Below are 22838 nucleotides of genomic sequence, written 5' to 3'. Positions count from 1 at the left end.
ATCCCAGCCACTATAATCTTTTGCGCCCAACCTGCGAGCCAGATGCTCACTCATCTCATGATATGTTTATCCAGCTGTGGGATGGACATTTTGTCCAGAAGGATCCTTGAATAAACAGTCTGGAAAGGTTACTGAAATCCAAAAACGTTACATCAACAGGCATCCCTTGATCAGTCAAGGTGGGTCACCTTATCATGAAAGGAAATCAGGTTTGATAAGCAGGACTTTCCCCTCATGAAGCTGTGGTGGCTGTGACCAATGACTGTGTTGTCCACCAGGAGTTCTTCAATACATCCCAGAATAACCTTCTCCATAATTTTACCAGGCCCTGGAGAGCAGCTGACAGGCCTATAGTTTCCAGGGTCCTCCTTCTTGTCTTTCTTGAATATCAGCAGAACACTTGCCAGATTTCAGGTAGCTGGGACCTCTCTGGATTTCCAAGACTGCTCAAAAATGGTCTTGCAAAATTTTGCAATGACTTCAGCAGCTTTTTGAGTATTGTTGGATGAAGCCCACCAGGCCCCATAGATTTGTAGGGATCCAACTGGAGCAGGAGATGACTCACAAGTTCAGAATAGACTGGAGTTGATCATTCTCACACAGCAGAGTGCTCCAGCTCACAGCAGTGAAACTCTCTGGGTCCATCACCCGTGCTGAAGACAGAGGGAAAGAAAGCATTTAACACCTCCACCTTGTCTCTGTCCCAGTTTGTGAGGTGATCATCCTCATCCTGGCATGTGCCCAAGGTATTTTTACTCTGCCATTTGCCATTAATCTATTTGAAAAAACGCTTCTAATTTTCCTCCACAGTTCCAGCAACCTCAACTTCAGCTGAGCTTTAGCTGCGAGATTTTCTCCCCACAATGGAAAGCAGCATCTCTGTATTCTACCCACATCATCTGACTGCTTCCACACATTCCTTTTTAGCCTTATTTTCAAGAGAAGATCTCTGTTCAGCAAGCAGGTCTTCCACCTCTTCTGTTTGATTTCCAGCATTTGGGAATTGCTGACCAGCAAAACTGATCAGTGCTGATGGGCTCCAGCACCTTTAAAACATTTTCCCAGGGAAACTTGCTCACTAGTCACCTGATCAGCCTGAGGTTGCTCTCTTCATGGCCAGAGCTGAGGTTTTGCTGGCATTTTTCCTCCTGCCACCAGAGATTTTAAACTCACCTCCATGCTTGCTGTGGCCAGGATGGTCCCAACCTCCACTCTGCTCACAAAATCCCAGCTGCAGACAAACAGCAGATCCAAGGAGGGCATCTTTCCAAGCTGGCTCCCACAGCACCTGTTCCAAAAAGCTCCAAAAGTTCATCCAGGTGTTTTTAGGGTATAGGTGGTGGTGTTTTAGGAGGCCCCAAAATGGCAGAAGGACTTTTGCCCACCTCATCAGTTGTCTGGCCTTCTAGTTCCAGAGCCTCGTACCTGGTGCAGGAGGTGCCAGCCCTGCTTGTCAAATTCTGAGGAGGATGAAGAGGAGCTTTCTTCCTGTTATGTGCAGGTACTTGTTTCCAGCCTTCATCTTCAACACACCCTTGGCTAGCAGGCTTTTGACTAATTACCCTGCAGGGCTGTGAGCTCCCCTGCTTCTCCACTTCAAGGGACACCTGAGATTCCTGAGAGTCTTGAAACTGAGGCATCTCTGAAAATAATCAGTCTTTTGCTCATTTGCTTGAATTCTGTGTATTCCATTTTAATCACTTGAACTTATTCATAACTTTTAACATTTATTTTGCATGGGGAAATAAATTAAATGCAGACAAAATGCCACATACTGTTTGTTAATGCAGGTTATCAGACTGCTTATGCTATGTAAGGTTTAGCCATCGTCGTCATTATTATTATTATCAGTAGGCAGTATTTTTTGTAAATGGCTAAAGATGCAGCTAAATAAAATACAATTAGATGTGACTTAATAATAAACTCATGTCTTTGTTTAATTTCTATTATTAGAGCATATATATATATCATTAAGCAAAGATGATATTGTATTTGAGCTCCTAGCAAAGCATCCAATCTATATTAGCTATAGTTCAAGAACTACAAGGATATAGTTCAGAATTAGCTGAAACACAAATATTTAGTTTAGATTAATCAATTACACTTCCTCAGTACTCAGATTCTGCTTTTTTTCTGAATATTTGGTAGTGCCTCTTCTGTTTTGATTTTAAATTATGTTACTCACATAAGTCAAAACCTCTATATATGCTTTTCCCTCAAGAAATTAGCATTCACTCCTCAAAGCCAGTTTCTATCTCTTGGATAGAATGGATGCATGTGAGACCTGCATACACAACTTCTAAATTGCTGATGGGCTCTGTGTGTGCATTTTTCATAGCTCTGTATATATCAAATTGTCTGGTCAGTAACAATATCTTCTCTTCTCAAGCTGCATAAATAAAGTAGAAATTGAGAGTATCAGAAGATGAATTGAGATACAGAGCCATTAATGACCTTAAGAACACTGTTATCCATAACAATCATATTGGGATTCTAGGCAGAATCGAGCAACAAGACATTATTTTGAAGTATTGCTTTTCTTCACAAGGGTCTTTGCTGGAATGAAACTGTAGCTACAAAAAAAAAAAAAAATTCACAACCAGCATAATGACTGTGAAAACCTGTAGAATCAATCAATCCGAGCTAGAAGACAAGTAAGATTTGGATTCAGAGATATTGACCACAACCTTAACTTAATGATAGTAGAAGAAAATGACAAAAATTCTTGAGCGAGCACATTCAGTGTCAGTTGTTCTTTTTCCTGCATGGAATAGGCACAAATGCCCTTCTATACAAAGAATCACACACCCCGATCAATATCACTGGCTTTTTATACTGAGAAGGTTTCTGTGCCACTCAGTCATTTTTCTCTGCATAAGGTACAAAGTGCCACCAATATAGAATTAACATATAGTCAAAAAGAAAAACCTGAAAGCCATTCTGTTTGGAGACAGCTACTGCCCTAAGCAGTAAGAGAAAACAGCATCATGGGGGTTCAAACAAAAGCACAGAGAATTTGCTTCAAGTAATAAAAAAAACTTTAAAATCCTTTTTTCTTCAGTAACTAAAAGAAATCTTGGTAATTGTTTTCTCCTTTATGAAAGTCATCAGCATTTGATATCCTCTACATCTTGAACATCACTGATAGTACCAGCAGGGATACTGAAACAAAGATGAAAAGGAAGGGCAATGAAAGAACAAAGACCAAACTAACAAAATGTCTTCAAAGAATTAATGAAAATGACCTGATTTCATGTGCAAAATCCTGTCAGACTACCCTGCTGACTGAAGAATATTTCTGTTATTAGTGTTAAACAGCTTTTACACTACTTCAGTGATTGCATGAAACCATTAAGTTACAGCCTCTATTATACTAATTTTTTTAGGGCAACTTAAATGATTCATGAACTCACTAACTGAAATGATGACACACCATATTCTCTAAACAAATGTTCTTTTTTCTTGGGAAACATATCAGTAGGAGGTTTGATCTAATAATTATCCTTAAATATTAGATTTTGAAAGAGAGTATATTCTGGAAATAGATTATAATAATGTTTACAAAAAATAAGATGTGCTCTTCTCTTGCCATTTGAGTTTCTTTAGGATCTTTGATTAAATACACAGAACAAATAGGGAGAAATACAAAGAGAGATTGTCAAAACACAGACTCCTGCAGTGTATTATGAAAAAAAGATATACAGAAGGCAATCTTGGCATCAATAGTCTCCTTTGTTGCCAAGCTGAAACATGCTCGTGTTCTTGTCAAGCTGACTCCTGAGAACACTCCTAATCCTGCTGGCACAGCCAGCACTGCTCCCCAGCACCCTGCCCAGTGCTGCTGCAGCTCACCAAGAGGAACTCCACCCTTCCTCTGAAACCCAGGAAGGTGACACTGAGTGGAGTGAGGGGATATGGGGTAGGTCTGAGTCTGGTCCCTGGCAAAATACCCTCAAGGCTTTTGGTTTCTGTAGAATTGGGCTCTCTGATCAATAACTTGTTCAATAACTGAATGACTCTCAATAACTCTCTTGATAAATAACTAAATGTTCAGCAGATCCTATAGGAAGCAAGAATCACTTAAAAATACTCTTTGCCTCCAGGGGCTGTCACGCTTTCAGAGACTCACAAAAATGGTTTGTTTTGGAGGGGAGCTTAAAGTCCATCTTATTCAACCCCCTGCCATGGGCAGGGACACCTTCCACAATCCCAGGCTGCTCCAAACCCTGTCAAACCTGGCCTTGGACACTTCCAGGGATGGGGCCTTTTATCCAAGACCTTCAAACATGGGCTGATATTGTGGAGCAGTCTCAAAAATGAACTTGATTTCTCCTTTGTTCCTGAGTAAAAAGTGCTTTCCTTCACCAACAGCACATGACTTCTCTGCCATGCTAGTTTATAGATGTCAGAGAGCTGGAAAAATGGGGTCATTTTGGGAATCAGAACTGCCTGCCTTGTTGTCATTATACTGCAAAAGTTCCATAGTATTGTCTCCTTATTAGAAGAGTTTCATACCTCCTTGATGATTTTTCTAGGCAGTTCCTCTAAGCTCTGCCTCTTCCTTCTCACAGCAACCAACCAACCCCTGTTCCCCAGCAAGAACCCAAGCCACTCTTTTATAGCACTCTTCTTCTTATTGGCTACAGCTGTGGCCTTTAATGTCAGGTCTCCTCCTAAGCTTTAATAATTAGCCCAGCTGCAACTCATTACGGGTAAGATTACTTTCTATGCTACCTTCATTTTCTTATATTCTATCCCCCTAGATTCCTGTCCATCTCTGAGCCTTCATTTCTGTCTGCCCTTTTCCTAAGAGACAAGTACCCACCATATCTCAGGCTCTTCCATTGTAGCCTGTGGAAATGTCATTTATCCATGCATGGCAGACCCATTACACAACTGGCATTGGGAGCACAGACCTCAACAAATGTCCAGTCTTTATCTTCTGCACCTTTCCTGTCTCTGATATACGTCTTTGGAGGCCCCTGATTGCCCCAGTGATACTGGAGACTGCCAAACCCTCCTTCACCTTTGTGAACCTCCAGTCTAGCGACTTGTCAATCCTTTAATATTCTGGCTAAATTAAACTAGGCTCTGGTTATAATTAATCTGAAAACATGTTCCAAATTTTTCTGTTATGTATGCATGGCTTCTCAGTTTAAATTTTCTCTTATTTCCACCTTTTCACAAGCACATACCCTCCAGAGAATTCCCTGGATAAAGAGCAAGAAACTAATATCATATTGATATTATATAATCTTGATAACAGGAATTGCTAATTGTAAAACATCATGGCCTGATATGTTTTAGGCTCTAAAATTAAACCAAAAATTCTTTCCTATGAAAGGGGTTTGCATTTGGAACAAAGGGGTGGAAACTCAATGATTTTGGAGGATGTTATCCAGGTATTTCTAGACCTGGAAATATGGTCATCTAAAGTTTTAATTTTGCTCAGGCATGTGCTTATTCAAGCAGTTTCACCACACCAGTTATTTAACTGGTGCCATGTTTTTCTATGTCCAGCTATCTAGAATAAGAGAGGCTGTTGTATCACAATCAAAATCCAAAATCAAAACTCATTGATGTTTTTCATATCCAGACATTCTTAAAAATGTACTGGGCTACAAATATTATATTTCCAGTGGAAATGTATCAACTCAAAATCCCCAAAACTCTCTTCAAGCTCTTCCCTCTTACCAGCCTGTGAGCCCCTGAAATTCTTAAGAGGATTTAGTGCATTCCCAAACCTAGCCTTTTGCAAACATTCTGGGAACAATGATTCATCTGATTTCTGTACATTTTATCCACCAAGTTGAATGCAATATTCCCTAAAGGAACCAATTACGACACAGACCAGAAGCTATTTACTGATCGAGCCAATTGCTGGAAAAGGCAGGGATTTCTGGTATTCCTGTTATTCCCATTCAAACACCTGTATTGAAAGGTGCACCTGTATTGAAAGGTGTTTTAATGGGAATAACAGTGTTATTCCCATTAAAACACCACCGTTGGAAGACCTTTGTTAATTCTTCTCCACACTTTAAAATTCCAGTTTAATCAGTTCAAATCACCCTCAGGAAGAGCACAAGGAAATGTTATTCCAGATTGTAACTGGAGTGAAAATTGTGATTCAGGGCATGTTGTGCACCTGCTCAACTGAAGCCCCATGGATTTTATTAAAACTGTCTGTCACATGTGTCAAGTCTAGTGAGACTTGTGGGCTAAAATATTTTGATAATGAGTAAAAAAATTACAAAACCAACTAATGCTGGCCCTACTTAGGTTCACACACAGGAGTTGAAACATATTAGTGAGTACCCTGTTACAGTCTTGAGTCTTGCTCACTTTGCCCTATGGGTTCAGAGGATTCAGAACAAAGGAGAGGAACCCAGTGTGTTCTTATCTTTAACTTGATAGCATTATTTTCAAATGCTTCTATTTTTGTAGCTGTTCATGAACACAATCACTTTTAAAACAACCTCTAAGGGAATCTTCTCAAGCTACATGAATACCAGGCTGCCAAGGACAACTCACTGCTTCAAGAGATTCTTTTTTTTACCTTTTGCAGAGTAGTATTGGGCACTTGTTAGGTGTAGTTGCCCCAAAGGATGTCAATGGTCACTAAAACTTCATCCACTTTTATCTGCATCACATCATAAAATCCTTTCCTCCTATTTGTATGATTAGGAAGTTTCTGTAACTCTGTATGTCACAGAATTTCTTTAATGATTAGGAACCTTTTCTAAAGAACCAACCTGAATTTATTCATAGCCAGTTTATACCAATTTGGTTTTGAGACAGTAATGGCTTTTGGTTTAGATAGCTCATCTTACTTTATAATATGTATTCTGTTGGCAGGAATTGTATCCTCTTTCAACTCTGTTTTTCCCCCTCTAAATATTGTTAAGTATTTCCACCTTAAAAGAAAGTGTGAGGCTCTTTCTTCCCCTGATTTTTCACATCTGTTTCAGGTTTTAAATCATTTTGCTTCAACAAAACTCCACAGTATCCCTGAGGAGATTTCCTCAAGACCTTATTTGATAGGTTGAATACTTCCCTATCTCTGTAGAAATTACCTCTTCTGATACAATGTAAGTTCTTTGCATAATTTCACAATCACTCTTTCCATCCTGGTAACCTCTCTGTCTCATTTCTGTTTGGATTTAAATTCCTTTGTCTGGGTAGCTGATTTACATAAGAGGCACAGCACTCCTTTTGTGTATTAAATAACAAATTATAAACTTGGTTTTCCTTGCCAAAATACTTCTTGATGCTAACTGCTGGAGCCACCTTCCATGAAATGTTGACAGAGCATTCCCATGGCTTTAGGGGTTTTCAGCAGCCATCCAGGTGCCTTCTTGGTGGTTTTCTTCATAGATCAGTGATAAAGAATACCACCAAAAACTGTGCCAATTATTAAATTTCCTGCAGGAGGGTATTTCCTTTGAAGCATTACAGGGAATAGAGCACTGCCATAATAATCACATAATCAACACAACCAGCCCAAAATTTCCAACTTATTACAATGTTGATAACCAGTTGCATATTATTTAGTGTTCTGCAATATCAGATTAAAACTTATTTCATATTTATTTGTCTCTTTCCACTCTGTCCTGTAACACTCAATACTCCTGGCCTTGGAGAGAGCCAGCTTGTTTGCCCATGAACATAACTGAACCTTAATTTATAGAATGAAACATGGGTAGCAGATGATTTTTCTGCTGGTACCTTCCCACAATTGATGCACTAGTTTTATCACATGATTGTTTGATGCTACAAAAGCCATTCATGGAGATAAGAAAAAGTGTGACTTTTATGCTTAAAAAAATATGCTGAAGTTAAGACCTCTTTAGAAATTGGGCTCAGTTAATCAGTGTGTTCCTTGGTGCAAATCCTAGGCTTCATCCCAATAATTTATAACAGATTCGTGGCCAGATGAACACTTGTTTACAGTGACCACAGGGTGTGGATACAAAGCAGTTGTTTTTTGCCTTATTAGCATGCAAACAGGGAGCTTTAAGCTGAAAAAGGGTAAATTTAGATTGGATATTTTTCCCTGTGAGGATGGTGAGGCCCTGGCACAGGGTGCCCAGAGAAGCTGTGGCTGCCCCTGGATCCCTGGAAGTGTCCAAGGCCAGGAGCACCCTGGGATTGTGAAAGGTGTCCTTGTCCATGGGATCTGAGGGATCTTTAAGGTCCCTTCCAACACAACCCGTCAGTGATTTCACGAAAACAGAAAATTGAGTGATCAATTTTCTTATTTTAGCCTAAAAGTCTGACTGCACAAATTTTAAATGGAAACAGGTTATGTAAAATAAGAACTGAAAAAAGTAAGCCTACTGAGCATCATTAAAAACAATTGCCACATGTGAAATTAAACTTTAAAATCAGTCTGTCTCCTGCCACGCAAGTGACAGAAATAAAAGAATTAGCACAACATTGTTTTACTCAATAGCTGAAAAATAATGACAATGTATCCTTCAAGTAAATTCCATTTTAATATTCTTTGTTGTTCTCTCTACTGGGTGCTTTTCCAATTTCTCTGTCCTATTATCTGATTTTAATCATTCTGTATCTTTCATGGGCCTGCAGTGCATGAGCTCGACCCCATTTAAACCAGTGTCAAACAATGGTACAAGACAAAGGCCTTTGCACCTGTAACTTTGGTATTTACAGGAAAATGCATTACTTGATATAACCAAGAGCAGAATAACATGTATTCTCTGCTTTTTAATATGATTTTGATTAAAATAGAGAATGTTTTTAATGAGGGAACGAAATAAAATCTTGTGATATTACAGATTCCATCAAGATTTAATTTTTTTCCACATCATTACTGCCTCTCCTGAGACTGCAAATGGAGGGGAAATGAAAATATCATTCTAGTCACTGAATAATTGTTCCACTGTTGGAAAGCAAAAATCAGACAGCAGTTTCATGCTGAAATCTCCTGCTACACACCTTGAACTATGACGTGGAATATGTGCAACTCACTGCTGGCTTTATTTTATTTTTATTAAGGCTGTTTCATTTCTGCTAGTTGTAGGCAAACAGTCCCAGTGTGAGGTTGTTCTTCCTAAGTTGTTTCCCATGGCCAGCAGGACTTGATGGGTTTTGGCAGAGAGATACAATTGGTCATCTCTTGTGTCAGCCTGGAGACACAGGAGGTGAGCTGCTACTGCTCAAAGCCCTGTTGGTTCTTCTGGAGCCAGCCCCTTTTAGAAGAGAAGCATTCCTTTAGGTAGCCTGCAGCCTCTTGCCACATTTGTGCCATTAAAAAGTAAAAGGGGTCCTCAGTCATTTTCTGTCTGACCCCGCTGTGCTACCAACATCCTGCCAGGAAGGGTTCAGATGGGGCACAATCCCCTCGAGTCCCTCACCCTACAAATCTCACTCATCCTTCACCACATAGATTTTGAGCTGGCATGGATTTAAAATGAAGGAAGAAGACTTTCCTTCATCCTTAACCTTTAAATTTCAGGTCTCAGGTGTGTGGTTCAAGGGCTGAAGTAAGGGCTCAGGGACTGGAGGGGCTCTGTTAGCACCTTTCTCCCTGGTTAATTCAGCTGAGTCCCTGCAGGCTGGGGCTTTCCTCCTCCTTACCTCTCTCTTCAAATAAGGACCTGTCCCTGAGGGATCCTTTCCATTAGGTAAAAGACAGGTGAGGGAATGAACAGACAATAAGGCTCCAAATCCTAAAGAAGCAACAGAGAATAAATTTACAGTGTGTGGCTTCTAACAAGGTCACGGTGTTCTGCACAGCTCACTAATGGGACCATATTTTACAAGGAAACTTTACAATAAGATTTGGTTTTGGAGGGTTGAATCAAAAAAGTACAGCTTGTGGCTCTTCTGGCTTCCTGGAGTAGGCAGAGAATGGAACTAAAGCTGAGAAACATTTTCTGTGGGATTGTGTAAATTAAAGTCAATTGAAACCTATGCACAAACCCAAATAAATATTAGCAGTGTGATTACAGATCTGTGAAACTTAACAATGTTGCTGTAATAATGGCTGAGAGGAGGAAAATTCTCAAGGACCTGATTGTAAGAGCTCAAATGAAATACAATTCCATCTTTCATGTTTTAGCAAGATAATTTTGGTTCAGTTTTGACTAATACAGAATAATGGGAATAAAATATGCTGCCTCAGTCTCTGCATTATTGGCTTTACATTATTGGTCCTGACAGCTGGCTTTTAAAATGCAGTAAATATTGGGCAATGCTGTTCTGTTAAGACAAGCCACTTCATCAAGCATATTTCCAAATCACACTTTATTTTCAAAATGGGTTTAATTTCTCTGTAGATCGCAAAGGAGCCCACTGCAAAATTGACCTGCGACAGAGTGCCCTCTACTGCTTGTATTTGGTAAAGGAAAATAAAGCCAACTCCTTAAAAATAAAATCTTTACATGCTGAGGCCAGCACTTTTGTCACAGGCTACTGGACACTGAATTAAATATAATATACATATAGACATATAGCGCTCTTACCTTCTTCTAAAGGACTAGGGAATAGTATCCCAAAATAGGTATGACATTTACACAACCTCTTCTGTGCTTTTCAGTGAAATCAGTGTGTGTCTTCCCATACCAACATGGTCTGTGTTTGTAGGATGGACAGTTACTAAGGGAGCTGAAAATCTGTCCTGTATTGCCCTGCTGCCCCACTTGCTTTTGGCTGTTGGGAGGAATTCATCACAATTTGAAGTAAAAAGTCTCTCTGCTTATAGATTTATTTTCCCAGTCTTTAATCTCTCCTGGTCTCTCATTTGTCCTTCAGTCTATTTGCCATTAGGTCACTCATATTAGACTGAGCTCCCCTTTTCCTGCCCATATAATATTGGATGTTTGATAATATTGGATGCTACTGTTACACCCATTGCACGTGATTGAGGAGATATTTCACCAGTGCTGTCTCAAAATAGAGACTTACAGGTTACAAACATTTCATTGAAGCATTTCCACAGCAAAGCCCAAATCCTCAAGCAGACCTATACTTTTGAAGCCTTCCCTTTTATTTTTCTTTACTTTGGGCCAGCTTAATGCTGAGATTTGTGATGGACCAAAGTACCTGCAACGTCTGTTAAAATTCACAGTGGCTCTTATCACTCGATTCCTCAGAGAAGCAAACACCCCTTTTCAAAGCAATGGCATAGATAAACATTAAATGGCATAAACCAACATTAAACATTTTTGAGTCACTTTTGAAATGCCCTGCTTTGTACCATGAAGTCTGTTCTGTCAGCAGTATATGCAGAGCCACAATTTCATTCTTAAAACCTCAGCTTAAGTCCTGATGAGCCACACAGAAAGCAATTGATGCATGATCAAAGGTGATCCCTCTGCAACCAAAGGTGGTGTTTGAATCCGTAGCACATTTTTAACCATATCACTAGGACACAGTAGAGGTAGGCAGTAAACAACAAAGTTTTTCAGAACAACATAATCAATTATCAAAAGTTCGTCAAATAAAACAGATACAACACAAGCAGCATTCCCATAATACACAGTGGCCTTGCATATATTTCAGCAATGAATTTGGTGTCTATAGATTTGCTCCCACAGCTGAACCTTTCCCTTAAAGGAAACCCTTATTGATAATTTACAACTTCTAAGGATGGCATCTGTTTAATTGCTTTCCCTTTGCTTCATACCTGTAAATCTTGTATCTTGTGCTAAATCCCTGTCGACTTCTGTCCACAAAATCAGTGTATTCCTGTGAGCGATGGAAGGGTCCCTTATCAGAGAGGAGCCAGTCGAAGGGGCTTGTGGCATGCTGATCCGAGACAGCAGCAACTGCTAAAACCCAGCAATGAAGACTCAGTGCTATCCACTCCCATAGAGCCATCAGAGAGAACAATTCAGCACCAGCACTGCATCGCCATATCATGCTTCCACTGGGGACTTAGAGCCTTCATTCTCTTAGCTTTCCCTCAACACCTAGACAAAATACACAGTCAATTAGATAAGCACACACTAGGCATCCCTTGGAAGTAGAAACAAGTTTCTTTTCTTTCAGCTTAAAGAGATAGTGGCCTCTACTTTATTATATTTTACATTAGCATAAACCCCACTAGGCTAGTTAACAGTGGAGTGTTTCAGTACTTCAAATGCTGTGAAACTAATGTCTTCATTAACATCATCAGTGATAATATTTACTGTTGAAGGGAAACCTTCACAAATCATCAGGGGAGGGATTGTTGGGGGTTTTTTCCCATTCATGCTAGTCATTAATGAAAAATATGCAACATCAGGTTCTTGACTGTTAGCAGCAGTACAAAAATCATTCAGCAATGTCTGTACATAATCATGATGTACAGTAGTACAAAACCATTCAGCAATGTCAGTACATAAGCTCACAGTTCACACATTGGGCAGAAAATAAGTGAGATTCAGAAGACCCACCCTGCTTTCTCTTGGGAAAATTGCATGGTGGTTTGTCTTCACTGCAAGCAGAGACAGTTCCTTTGTCCAAAGCAGCATCACTGGACAGAGTGACTGCCCTGACCAAGAGTTCTGGAGCTGCCCACAGTGCTGAGCTCAAGTGACTTACTCCAACTCCAGATGCTGAAATTTTAGGTATCCCTAACAGCAGCATTTTACTTTCAGTCCAAATTGCTCCAACTCAGTGGATCAGCCTAGAAACACTTTTCTTAGCACCTAAAAATGGTGCCTAAACAATTTTTTTGTGTGTCCTGTCACAGATGAAGTATTGATTGCATCATGTAGGAGCTCAGTGAAGACAAGCCACAGCTTCCCTCTGTACCTCAGACCCATACCTGTGGAATGGGCTAATATTTCTAATATCCTGCAGAGATTTAATTAAAGCATCTATGCATGATCATGAGGCCTTCAGAGATGACAAAGGTCATGTTGATTCCTAAATTTATAGAAGCAATCACTTCCAGTTTTCAGTCTAAGTTGAAACAGCACAGAATGAATTAAAATACATGAATGTGAGAGCTTTAATTTTTCTAGCTGATGAGTTTACAGGGAATGAAATGCTGGATTCACATTCACTCAAATCAGCACTCATCATGACATTTTCACCTTTGCTAGGGTTTTTGGAACTTGGTGGGAAATTTTTCCTTCCTATCAGTAAATTGGTCTGTAAGTGAACCCTAAAAGATGGATATTTCCAACAGAACAGTCCTGCAACTGAACACCCCCATCCATTATAATGAAAATTGTGTCACTGAATAAATATGCTCTGTGCATATATGTGAGATATTCATATTCTCAAGAGCCTGCAGGAAGCTGACTGCCTCTAGGAGAGCACAGAGGTTCTTGTGAACCAACAGGAATTTACAGCCTAAGAATATAATAATCTGTCTATACAACCAGATAAATACTCAGGCTTTATGTGGTGTAATTGTTTGTAACATGATTTGGACATGATTCTGCAAACAATAAATGTATAAAGAAAGACCCTGCTCATATTTCACGCTGAGCATGTACCAAGACACTGAATTATAACCATAAACAGTTACAGCCATGCTGTTGTTTCTGGCCATAAAACACAGATTGCATTAATTTTATAAATCCTTTTGAAATTAAATTCCAGGAGTCTACAACAGAGACCTCTCAAACTTTTATTTATGCTCCCAAGCCATCACTTCCATGTAAAAAGAGTCTGCATATTGAAGTTTGAGTATTGCATTCCTAGGCTGGTGGTGTTTTGGGTTTTTTCCCCTTCAAATTTATGTACTTGAGATTACTCCACTGCATAACCTTGCTCCCACTGTATGAGACAGTCTGCACAGATTTGAAGCAAAACTGAAATGCAATAGATTGCTCTACTGGCCCATAAAAGCCATAAGGATCATTTGGTTGGCATTTCCTGTTAAAAATAGATCAGTATAAATGACGAAAACATTCCTGTCACTTTCAGACAAGCCAGACCAGCCTTTACATCATGACACAGTGAAAATCCACAAATGCTTTTGTCTCTTCTTATCATTAATCAGGGAAAAATATATTGCACAGCATATTCATTCCCTTCCATCATCATTAGCACAGACAGGGAAGATGCTGGTCATAATTTTTGACATTATATGAAGCTACAGAAAGTATGTCATGAACATTTCAATTTTCATACCTAGTGCTGTATTAAAATTTCTAACTTTTCCATTGAAAAATTCCCATACTTGATTAAATGAGAAGAGATAGGAATTTACTTTTTCAGTTACTTATTAACACTAAAGTGTTTCAGGCTGTTAAACTGTAATGATGACTAATTGAGTCCCTTTTGAATTCAAAATGATAATATTAGGATTGGAAAATTAATTACTGTGTATATGTAGCATCTTCCTAACACTAGACTAAACCAGCACTTGGAAAGGAATAGTGGAAGAGCCAGGAGCTTATTTTTGGCTTAATGCTGCACCTCATGGTGTGTCATAAATTAACCACTGGCAAAACACCTGCAGAGAACCTGTTCAGGCGCTGAAGAAAATAATCTTGGTTGAAAGATCTCCTTGTTTTAAATATCTATGGAGGTATATTCCAAAGGAGCATAAATATACAGGAGAGAAATAAGGAGAGAAAAATCATGTGTGCATCTGTAACTGGTATTTATCCACTTGTGTCTGTTGTCCAGCCATTGTCAAATCATTCTGCATTGCACTAATCCTCATAACACCCCTGAGAAGGAGACTTTAATAAGCAAGGACCAGAAGCCTGAAAAGATGACTGCTAAGGGAGGGGTTAAGTTGTTAGAGGGATCTAAATGTGCGTTTCCTATTATAAGATAATTTAGAAAATTCCAGCCAAAGGATTTTTGCAAAGCTTGCAGTATGAGAAATATCTAAAAATTTTGAATATTCAAATTCTCTAATTAATGCAAATGCCCTGAAAACATTTTCTAAAGTCTGTTACAGGCATATGGAACACACAAAGTTTGCAGTTACAAAGCCACAATAGAACTCCAGGGAAGAACAATCTGTATTAAATTTGTGGTAGATAAAGGGTGGGGCATGGCAAATAAAAACACCTGTTAAGTAACAGCTGGGAGATTTTCAAGTAGAGAAGACATTATACAGAAAGCAAATAATGCAATATTTATTCTCTGATAAAAACTGTCATGTCAACAATGGTCTCTTTGAAGTGCTGGCTTAAAGGACAATTCTCAGGTATAGATGGTCTGCACATTTATTTTCTGTTATCCCCATGGTTTCACCCAGCTGCCACTTGTAAATGCTGCTAAGCTTTTGGTCCTTTTTCTAAATTCTGAGGTTATGGTGAGTTCAAGAAGCAACACAGGCTAAATTCTTCTTTGTTAGAAATCTATTGTCTCTTCCCTGGCATTAGTGCAGCAGGAATTTGACTCAGCATCTTTGGGAATACCATAGCTAAGTCCTAATTCTCTTGAACATGTAAAAGTTCTGGAGACTGGCAAAATCCATGTATTTACATCATGTGGATGTAGAGCTGGCAAGTGCAATGCAAACATTTTGGCCACTGGGACAAATTTCATCAAGCTTCAGCTGTGAACAAGACAACAGGACATCTGTGGTCATTTTGTTGTCATCATCTTGTAGGGCAAACCCCACCAAACTCAGTCTTTTTTAGGTAATTTAAAAAAAAATAATAAAGTTGTATATAATTACATATGGTATTTTATGAACTCACTAAGACACTGAGTTAAAATAGTGCAGATTGAAGTGTGTGCTTGATTTGTGGGTTGAGCTTTCTTGCTTACAGAACATTAATTAATGAATCATGTATACTAGGATACACAGAACAATATAGAGCCAGCCCAGATGTGTGCACAGCAATGCTCAAGAAAAGAAAAAAATCAGTAAGTTTAAATTCTTTCTAAAATGGAAATTGTGGAAAAATTTCTGAGGGGGGGAATAAAAGTAATCTATTGTTACCTCAGTGCATGTAACTTATTTCCCAAGAGGTGAGAGTCAAGTTTAGTACAGATTTGTTAATTTACAGTAGAGATATAGTTACTAAATTGGTCATTTTTGGTTCACTAGTGGAGTAGCCTTTTATGCAAGACTCAATAAAGTTGATGTCATGCATCACCAGAAACTTTTTTGGGCCACATCTATCTGCAGTTCTCAAGGATCAAAATAAAACAACTGTACAAATGTATAGACATTTTTTATAAGATCAGGTTTGGGGTTTTTTCAATATTTCTCTCTACCCTGGAATCTGAGAGATTTATCTGAGACCTTGGTCTGAGATCCCCTTTTGTCAGTGGAAATGCAGAAGACCAGGGTTTCTCTGAAGTCATTTGGTTCTCCAAGAAAATGCTGATTTATCCCAGCTCTCCATGGAAAATTGAGAATCCTCTGTGCCAAAGTGGGATTCTCCTGGCTGTAACTTCCCATAATGATGAAATAAAAATTTAAGACTGTTTTTCTCCGATATGTCCTTTCAAAGGAAAGTAAAAAATAACTCCCTATAACATTTAGAAAAATTTTAGAAAATTAACACATCTAAGATGGTGCTTTTTTATGCAAAACACAAGGTTTGGCTTTCCTTGAACTAATCAAAATATTAAATACTACTTGTATATCCTTTAAAAATAAACATACAAGAAAAAAATATGATAACAGATGGTGGGGAATACATCCAATTCTGTTTGTAGGCAGTTGTATTTCAGAAAGGTCATAATTTTACCATTTATGAGGGTTTTGTTACTCCATCCCTCCATTACTTACAAGCCTTAGGGATTTCAAAGTTACTGCTTTTGATCAAATGCAGTACATGCTGTAGCAGAGCACCCTTCATATTTCTTTTAGATTGCACATCATGGAAAACAGGAATGGAGCAAACCTTTTGTTTTCTAGGTATTACAAAAAATTCTCAGGAATGCTACAACTTTGAATCAATAGCAAGAAGCAACATTTTATTTACTGCAGGTAGATGGGAAACAGTGAAACTCAGAGAAGGCAAGATAAGTCCAGACCTTTTTTTTCAAAGGTATTTTGACACTGAAAAATGGAAAGACATTTTACATAAAGAATAAAGCAATAGTCTGTGTCTCAGAGATTGCTCTTATCTGCTGTAAGTCCTTGGGTTTATCACTTCATGTGTCTCTGCTTTCCGTTCCCTGTCTGAAGTGTGATGATCACATTGCCCACCTTTGCAAAGCACCACAGGACCTCCTGTGTTATCATCAGGGATTCTTATTCTTCCTTCAAGGAGCCATTTTTCTCACGCTAACAATTTTTAGTGAATGAGACCTGAGGAGGAACCTGCCTGTGGAATTCTCACACAGCCCAACTGTGAAGCTGCTGGTGTGCTGTGGGAGAAAAGAGCAGAAAGGGCCAGAGAGGAGAGCACAAAGTATCTCAGGTGTGCTCTGCTCTAGGCTTAGCCACCACACAGGTTCTGTTCTCCAAAGGAAGGTACTCAAATCTCTTGGGGAAGATGAAACAGGAAAGCTTCATAGATATGATTGCTTGGCAAAAGATTTTGAAAATATAGAAACTATAAGCAAGATTTTTACAGTTATTTGGTGTGAGTGTATGTCTTTTTAGGGTATTTTTCAGCAGTTGCTTAAAATATGGAGAGCAGATACTACTGTCTTTTATTGCTTTTCACAATTCTTTTATCTCATGGGGTGGGATAGCTACTTGTGTTTTAGGACTACTGGTTTCTTGGCTGAATAGCACAGGCATAGCTAAAGAATTTAAACTTTCTTCTTTGCAAATTTGGCATCTGACTTTATGTTAGTTTGTTAGTTGAAAATTATCAAAACATTTCTGGGAATTTTCTAATTTTGGGATTAATGCTGGTGTGCCATCAGTATCAGCTAGAGAGGAGAGCAAAAAGCATCTCAGCTGTGCACTGCTCTGGGCTTAGCCACCACACAGGTTCTGTTCTCCAAAGGAAGGTACTCAAATCCACAGAAAAAAAGCATCTCCCAAGCTGAATTTCCTGAAGGACAGCAAAAGGACCTATGAACAGAGGTGGGCTGCTCAGTCCTGTGGTTGCAGCCAGCTGTTGGACAGAGATGAGCTCTGCTTGAAGTCCCCCCAGATGTCTGGGGCAGGAGCAAGAGACCCAGAACAGAGAAAGAAACAGGGTTTTTGAGCCATTGAAATCACTGAATCACAGGGTCACAGAGCTTTGGGTTGGAAGGGGTCTCAGAGCTCAGTTCCTTCCAATGCCAAGTGGCCCAGGTTGCTCAGAAGGACCAGGGTAGAGGATGGTGAGGCCTCCCTCCCATCAAATCTGACCTCATGAGCTGCAGGGGACAGTGTGTGACACTACAGAAAAATTAGAAGGCACCCATGTAGACAAGTCATATTGTCAACATGGTTTTCCAGGGGTGGGGATTGAATCAGCTTGTTCTCTGGTGGTCATTCTGAGCTACAATCATCTGGAAAAAAGTCTGAAAGGAGAAATTAATTCTATGTCTGACAAGCTTAGAAGAGTTTTACATTCCAGGCTTAAGAATAAGTCTTCGTATCAGTTCTCGGTATCAGTTTTGATTAAAGGCACCCTAAATCAGCATCTTTTCTTTATTCAAACAGAGCTTCATGCACTGCCAGATTTTAGCTTTCTTCTCCCCTCTCAAAGAGAAGGCCCCTGTAACTATGTCTTCAACAGATAAAATAAAGAACAAATAAGATGTCTGATTTTTAATTTTTTTTAAACAAATGAAGTGGAGAAAACATCAAATGCCTCCATGGAAAGAGAGAATTTATGTCAGCCTAACCTCTGCAGCTGTGCTCGGGTCTGTCTGAAATGTTGCTGAGTGTTACAGCCCTTGCCCACAGAGCCTGCCTTGGTATTTGCCCTGTCCCTGCAGAATTGCACTCCTGCAAATGTCTGTGAGCCTTCAGCTGATGTCCCCATGTGTTTTTCGTCACTCCCCAGTGCAGCAAGTGCCAGCCTCCTCAGCCCATGAGTATCTGCTGGCTGCCAGGCGTGCAGAGGTAATTGCTTCAATGTCTGATATTTGTAAAAGACCTGATTTTTTCCTTTGCTGCCCAAATCATGATGTATAAATTCCCTCAGGCACTGTTTAAATCTGTTAATCTAAGTTCATCCTCCTGTGCAAATGGATCCTTATGTGTTTTAGCTGATGATGTCAAGCAGCATCCCCAAAATGCCATTGCAGTCTTTCTGCCTTAATGAGTGAATCTGTTTCTACAAGGAGCTCGTTGAGGGGAAGATATTACCTGTCAAAGCTTTGAGAGCACATAAAAGCCTCAATATCCTTGACCAGGCTTATCAGGGTCCTCCACCCACCTCAGGCTGACCAGGGGCTCCAGGAGCTCCAGTCCCAACTTGTGTGGTGCTGATGGGACTGTGGAGGTGAATAATTGAAAGGGAGAAATCATTGAGCCACAGAATGGTTTGGGTTGGAAGGGCCTTAAAGATCATGCAGTGCCACCCCTGTCATTGGCAGGGACACTTTGCACTAGCCCAGGGTGCTCCAAGCCCCATCCAACCTGGCCTTGGACACTTCCAGGAGCAGCCACAGCTTCTCTGGGCACCGAGTGCCACCCTCACAGGGAAGAATTTCTTCCAATCTAAATCCTAAATCTATTCTCTTTCAGTTTAAGGCCATTCTCCATTCTCCTTTCACTACGTGATCTTGTAAAATCCACTCAAGTCCTCATTGTGTTCCAGTTCCTCACCTTTAAATGGGGGCTAGCACCTAATTCTTGATAGACAACAGGTACCTGTCACACAAGGAGCTGAAATGAAGCTGATTTCTGGAAGCCCTGCATTTCTGACCAACATCCAGGGTGCCAAGACACAGAAAACCTACTGCTTTGAGCTTGAAGTCTGCTCCACACTGGATGACTGCACTATTGCAATCATAAAAATCCATTGGGGTTGAAGTCTGTAGGGATGAAACCTTTATCTTTGCAAGTCCACATGGACTATCCTATGTGCAAAATCCCTCTGCATGAAAACTCTGCATGACATTTCAGTCTTAAGCCACTCTTCCATTACACAAGTTATGCTAAACATTCTCCCAAATCGTCCAAAAATTTTCAGCTAAAGCATCTGATGGTAGGAAAAGTGTTAGAAGGGCATCAGAGCAAGCTCTCTTGGAGTAAGTTTGGAAGTGGCTCTACAGAAAAACAACAGCTTTGGGAGAGGTTCTGGTCTAGCATTTCCTCAGCACAGACTGACATGTATTGCTGTGACATACAATTTTGCATACTGGACCTTTCAAGTTGGAAGAAAATCCCAACAGGAGACAGATATTTAGAAGCCTTGATTCTATCTTGGATTTTTTTTTTTAATGAATGCTTAATTTCTGATCATCCAGCATTCTCCACTCTGATAATCTCGTTGGGTGTGTTTTAATGGCAATTGAGCTGCTTCTCAGGTTTTGTGAAAACTACCCCCTGAAATTAAGTAATAAATGACCATTGTAAAGTCATGACATACTAATTCCAGCAGCATATCTCCTCTTCACTCATAACTCTCAGTCCCCAGACAAGTTTTCTGACCCAATTTGACAGCTAAGTGTCAGTAGGATACAAAGATACTAAGACACATGTAAATTAGGTGTATCCAGTAAACCATTCTGGAGTAACAAACAGCCCTTTCCTCTTTTAATCCATCCTGGTACTAGTTTTTAAACCCAAGTGTGGTATTCACATTCTCTGAAAAAATCCCTTCTCCAGGATTTTTCTCCAGGGAAGCTGAGAAGCCTCACAGAAAAGGAAAACAATTCTTATCTCATTTGCTTCTCCTGTGTTTTGCTGCTTTGGAATGTGTTTGGAGATTGTTTACCCACAGATGATTGTTTCATTGGATTCTGGTGTAAGTTGTTTTCACTCTTTGGCCAATTGGCACCAAGCTGTGTCGAGACTCTTTCCAGAGTCACAAGTTTTTATTATTATCTTTTTAGCATTTTACTAAGTATCTTTTCTGTATTCTTTAGTATAGTATAATACAGTATTCTTTAATATAATATAGTATTATAAAGTAATAAATTAGCCTTCTGAGAACATGGAGGCAGGTGCATCATTCCTGCCTTCGTCAGGACATTCCCAGAAAATACAATACCCAGGGCTCTTACAGCTGCCACTACCTAGAGCAGGAGCAAGCAGCTATTTACACACTGTACACCCAAGCTTGGCTTCCAGAGGCTTTGAAGCCCGAGGAAAAATCCAAATATAACGGATTAGTAGTACAGAAGGGCTAAAATGGGATGGAGTGGGAGGAAACTTTGCTCGCCAACAGATTGTGGAGCTGAAGAAGACTCAGGTTACAGAGAGGAAGGAGAGTACTTGGAGCTGAGCTACCTCAAAGTACAACTTTGATTGTGCTGTATAAACCTTGCCAAGTGCCTTAACCTTCTTTCATGACAGTTTCTATCATGAAGCCTAAACAAGCAATGCTTATAGAATGCTTTCAAATTATTGAATGGCAAAAATGTTATAAAATAAAAAGGAAGTTGATTATTCCATGAACAGAGTGGCTGGCTATTTTTGTTGCTGCTTAAAATTTCTGTTCCTGGACATTTTGCAAGAAATGCTCAGAAAAAGGATGGAGAGGAAAGGATTTGTCAGTCTCAGGCAAAAATAGAAGTTTCTTTGAAGTTATTGGAGTGCTAATATTGTTTGTACAATAACAAAGGGAAAAAATAATGGTGTATAGCTGTTCTCTGGACTTAAGAAGACAGCCAAAATAGCAATGTACTGTACTGATTGCAATGGGGACATATTCACAAAATCCAACCTAATTCATGTACTTCCATCCCCTCAGATATTACCTGACCTAATCCACAAGTAATGTGGTTGGTGGTTCTTTTATTTCTAAGAATGGTTTTCTCAGTTTAGAGGCTCTGAGTCAGGTATGGGAGAGAGCCCTCTAATTTTAGCTAAGGCTAAAGGATTTATACTCTTCCTGATTTTATTCTCCATGTGAAAATTAGTAGTTACAACTTAGATGAGTAGTTAAGAATAACATCCATAAAGTTCTAATGCCATGAAATTTTTCTTTCAATGCACTTCTCTGGATGCCTTGCTAGAAGAATGGATTATTTTATATATTTTATTTCTTAACAACGATATCTAATAGAGTGGTAATGTTTTTATTTTGCCCTTTTATTATGTCTTTCAGACAAAAGTGCTCCAGATCTTACAGCATATTTTACAGCTGATTTCACAGATGGCATACATGGTGTTCAGCTGATATAAATGGATGGTTAAAACTCCTTTCAGGTTCCTCATCTTCAACCTATTCATTCTAATAGGAAAAAAAACAACAAACTTATACCATTTGTTGTGCCAGCTCCCAAGGCAGGACTCATAGAAGCTTCAAGAGACCATTTTTCTAGAGCTGATTCTACTGAAAACTGTTGCAGGATTTTTCCACAGTCCCTTTGCTGCAGCATTCCAAGCCTGTAGCCACTGCATGGGCAGTAGCCAGATCCTCTTAAATGTTCATGTTATAGCTATTAATTTTTTATAGCAAGAGTAGGGACTTTATGGCTGACTGAGCAAAGATTCAAGCTCCTGCAAACCAGTCTGGGGCTAATTGCAGCTCAGGATGGATAAAGCTTGATTGTACAAGTAATAATTATGTTATGTGTACTGGGCAGCCTGCTATCTCACATAAATCTAGCGCCAAAGCTAGATTTTTGACAAGACTAAAAGCTTAAATAAATAAATAAAGCTTAAATAAATCTAGCTCAAAGACTTGATTTTTGACAAGATTAGAAGAAATTGCAAAATTAGAGAGAGGGAAAAAAGTCCATCTGCTAAAAGATGTGTTTCTTATGAACATCATGATACAAGGAGTGAAAGTCTGAGTTTGCATCAGGAATTGCAATCTCTCTACTGTTTTAATTTAGATATGACCCGGTCTGAAACTGCCTAAGTATGAAATTGTCACTATTTCTTGTTG

The 22838-nt window shown here is 39.4% G+C and overlaps 1 protein-coding gene across 2 annotated transcripts in view; it reads right to left on the bottom strand.

Moving 5' to 3' along the window:
- Positions 1-22838, bottom strand: part of BRINP3 (BMP/retinoic acid inducible neural specific 3) — a 196530-nt gene that overhangs the window by 166232 nt on the left and 7460 nt on the right. For both annotated transcript variants that reach the window (XM_064719490.1, XM_064719491.1), the window contains exon 2: positions 11651-11936. In XM_064719490.1, coding sequence (XP_064575560.1) covers positions 11651-11886 — 236 coding nt within the window. In that variant the 5' untranslated portion in view covers positions 11887-11936. The remainder of the gene's footprint in view (positions 1-11650; positions 11937-22838) is intronic.

Source organism: Zonotrichia leucophrys, chromosome 8 (genome assembly GCF_028769735.1).
Source record: "Zonotrichia leucophrys gambelii isolate GWCS_2022_RI chromosome 8, RI_Zleu_2.0, whole genome shotgun sequence".
Lineage (NCBI taxonomy): Eukaryota > Metazoa > Chordata > Aves > Passeriformes > Passerellidae > Zonotrichia > Zonotrichia leucophrys.
The sequence above is the reverse complement of the archived record's forward strand: the minus strand, read 5'-3'. Positions and strand labels throughout refer to the sequence as shown.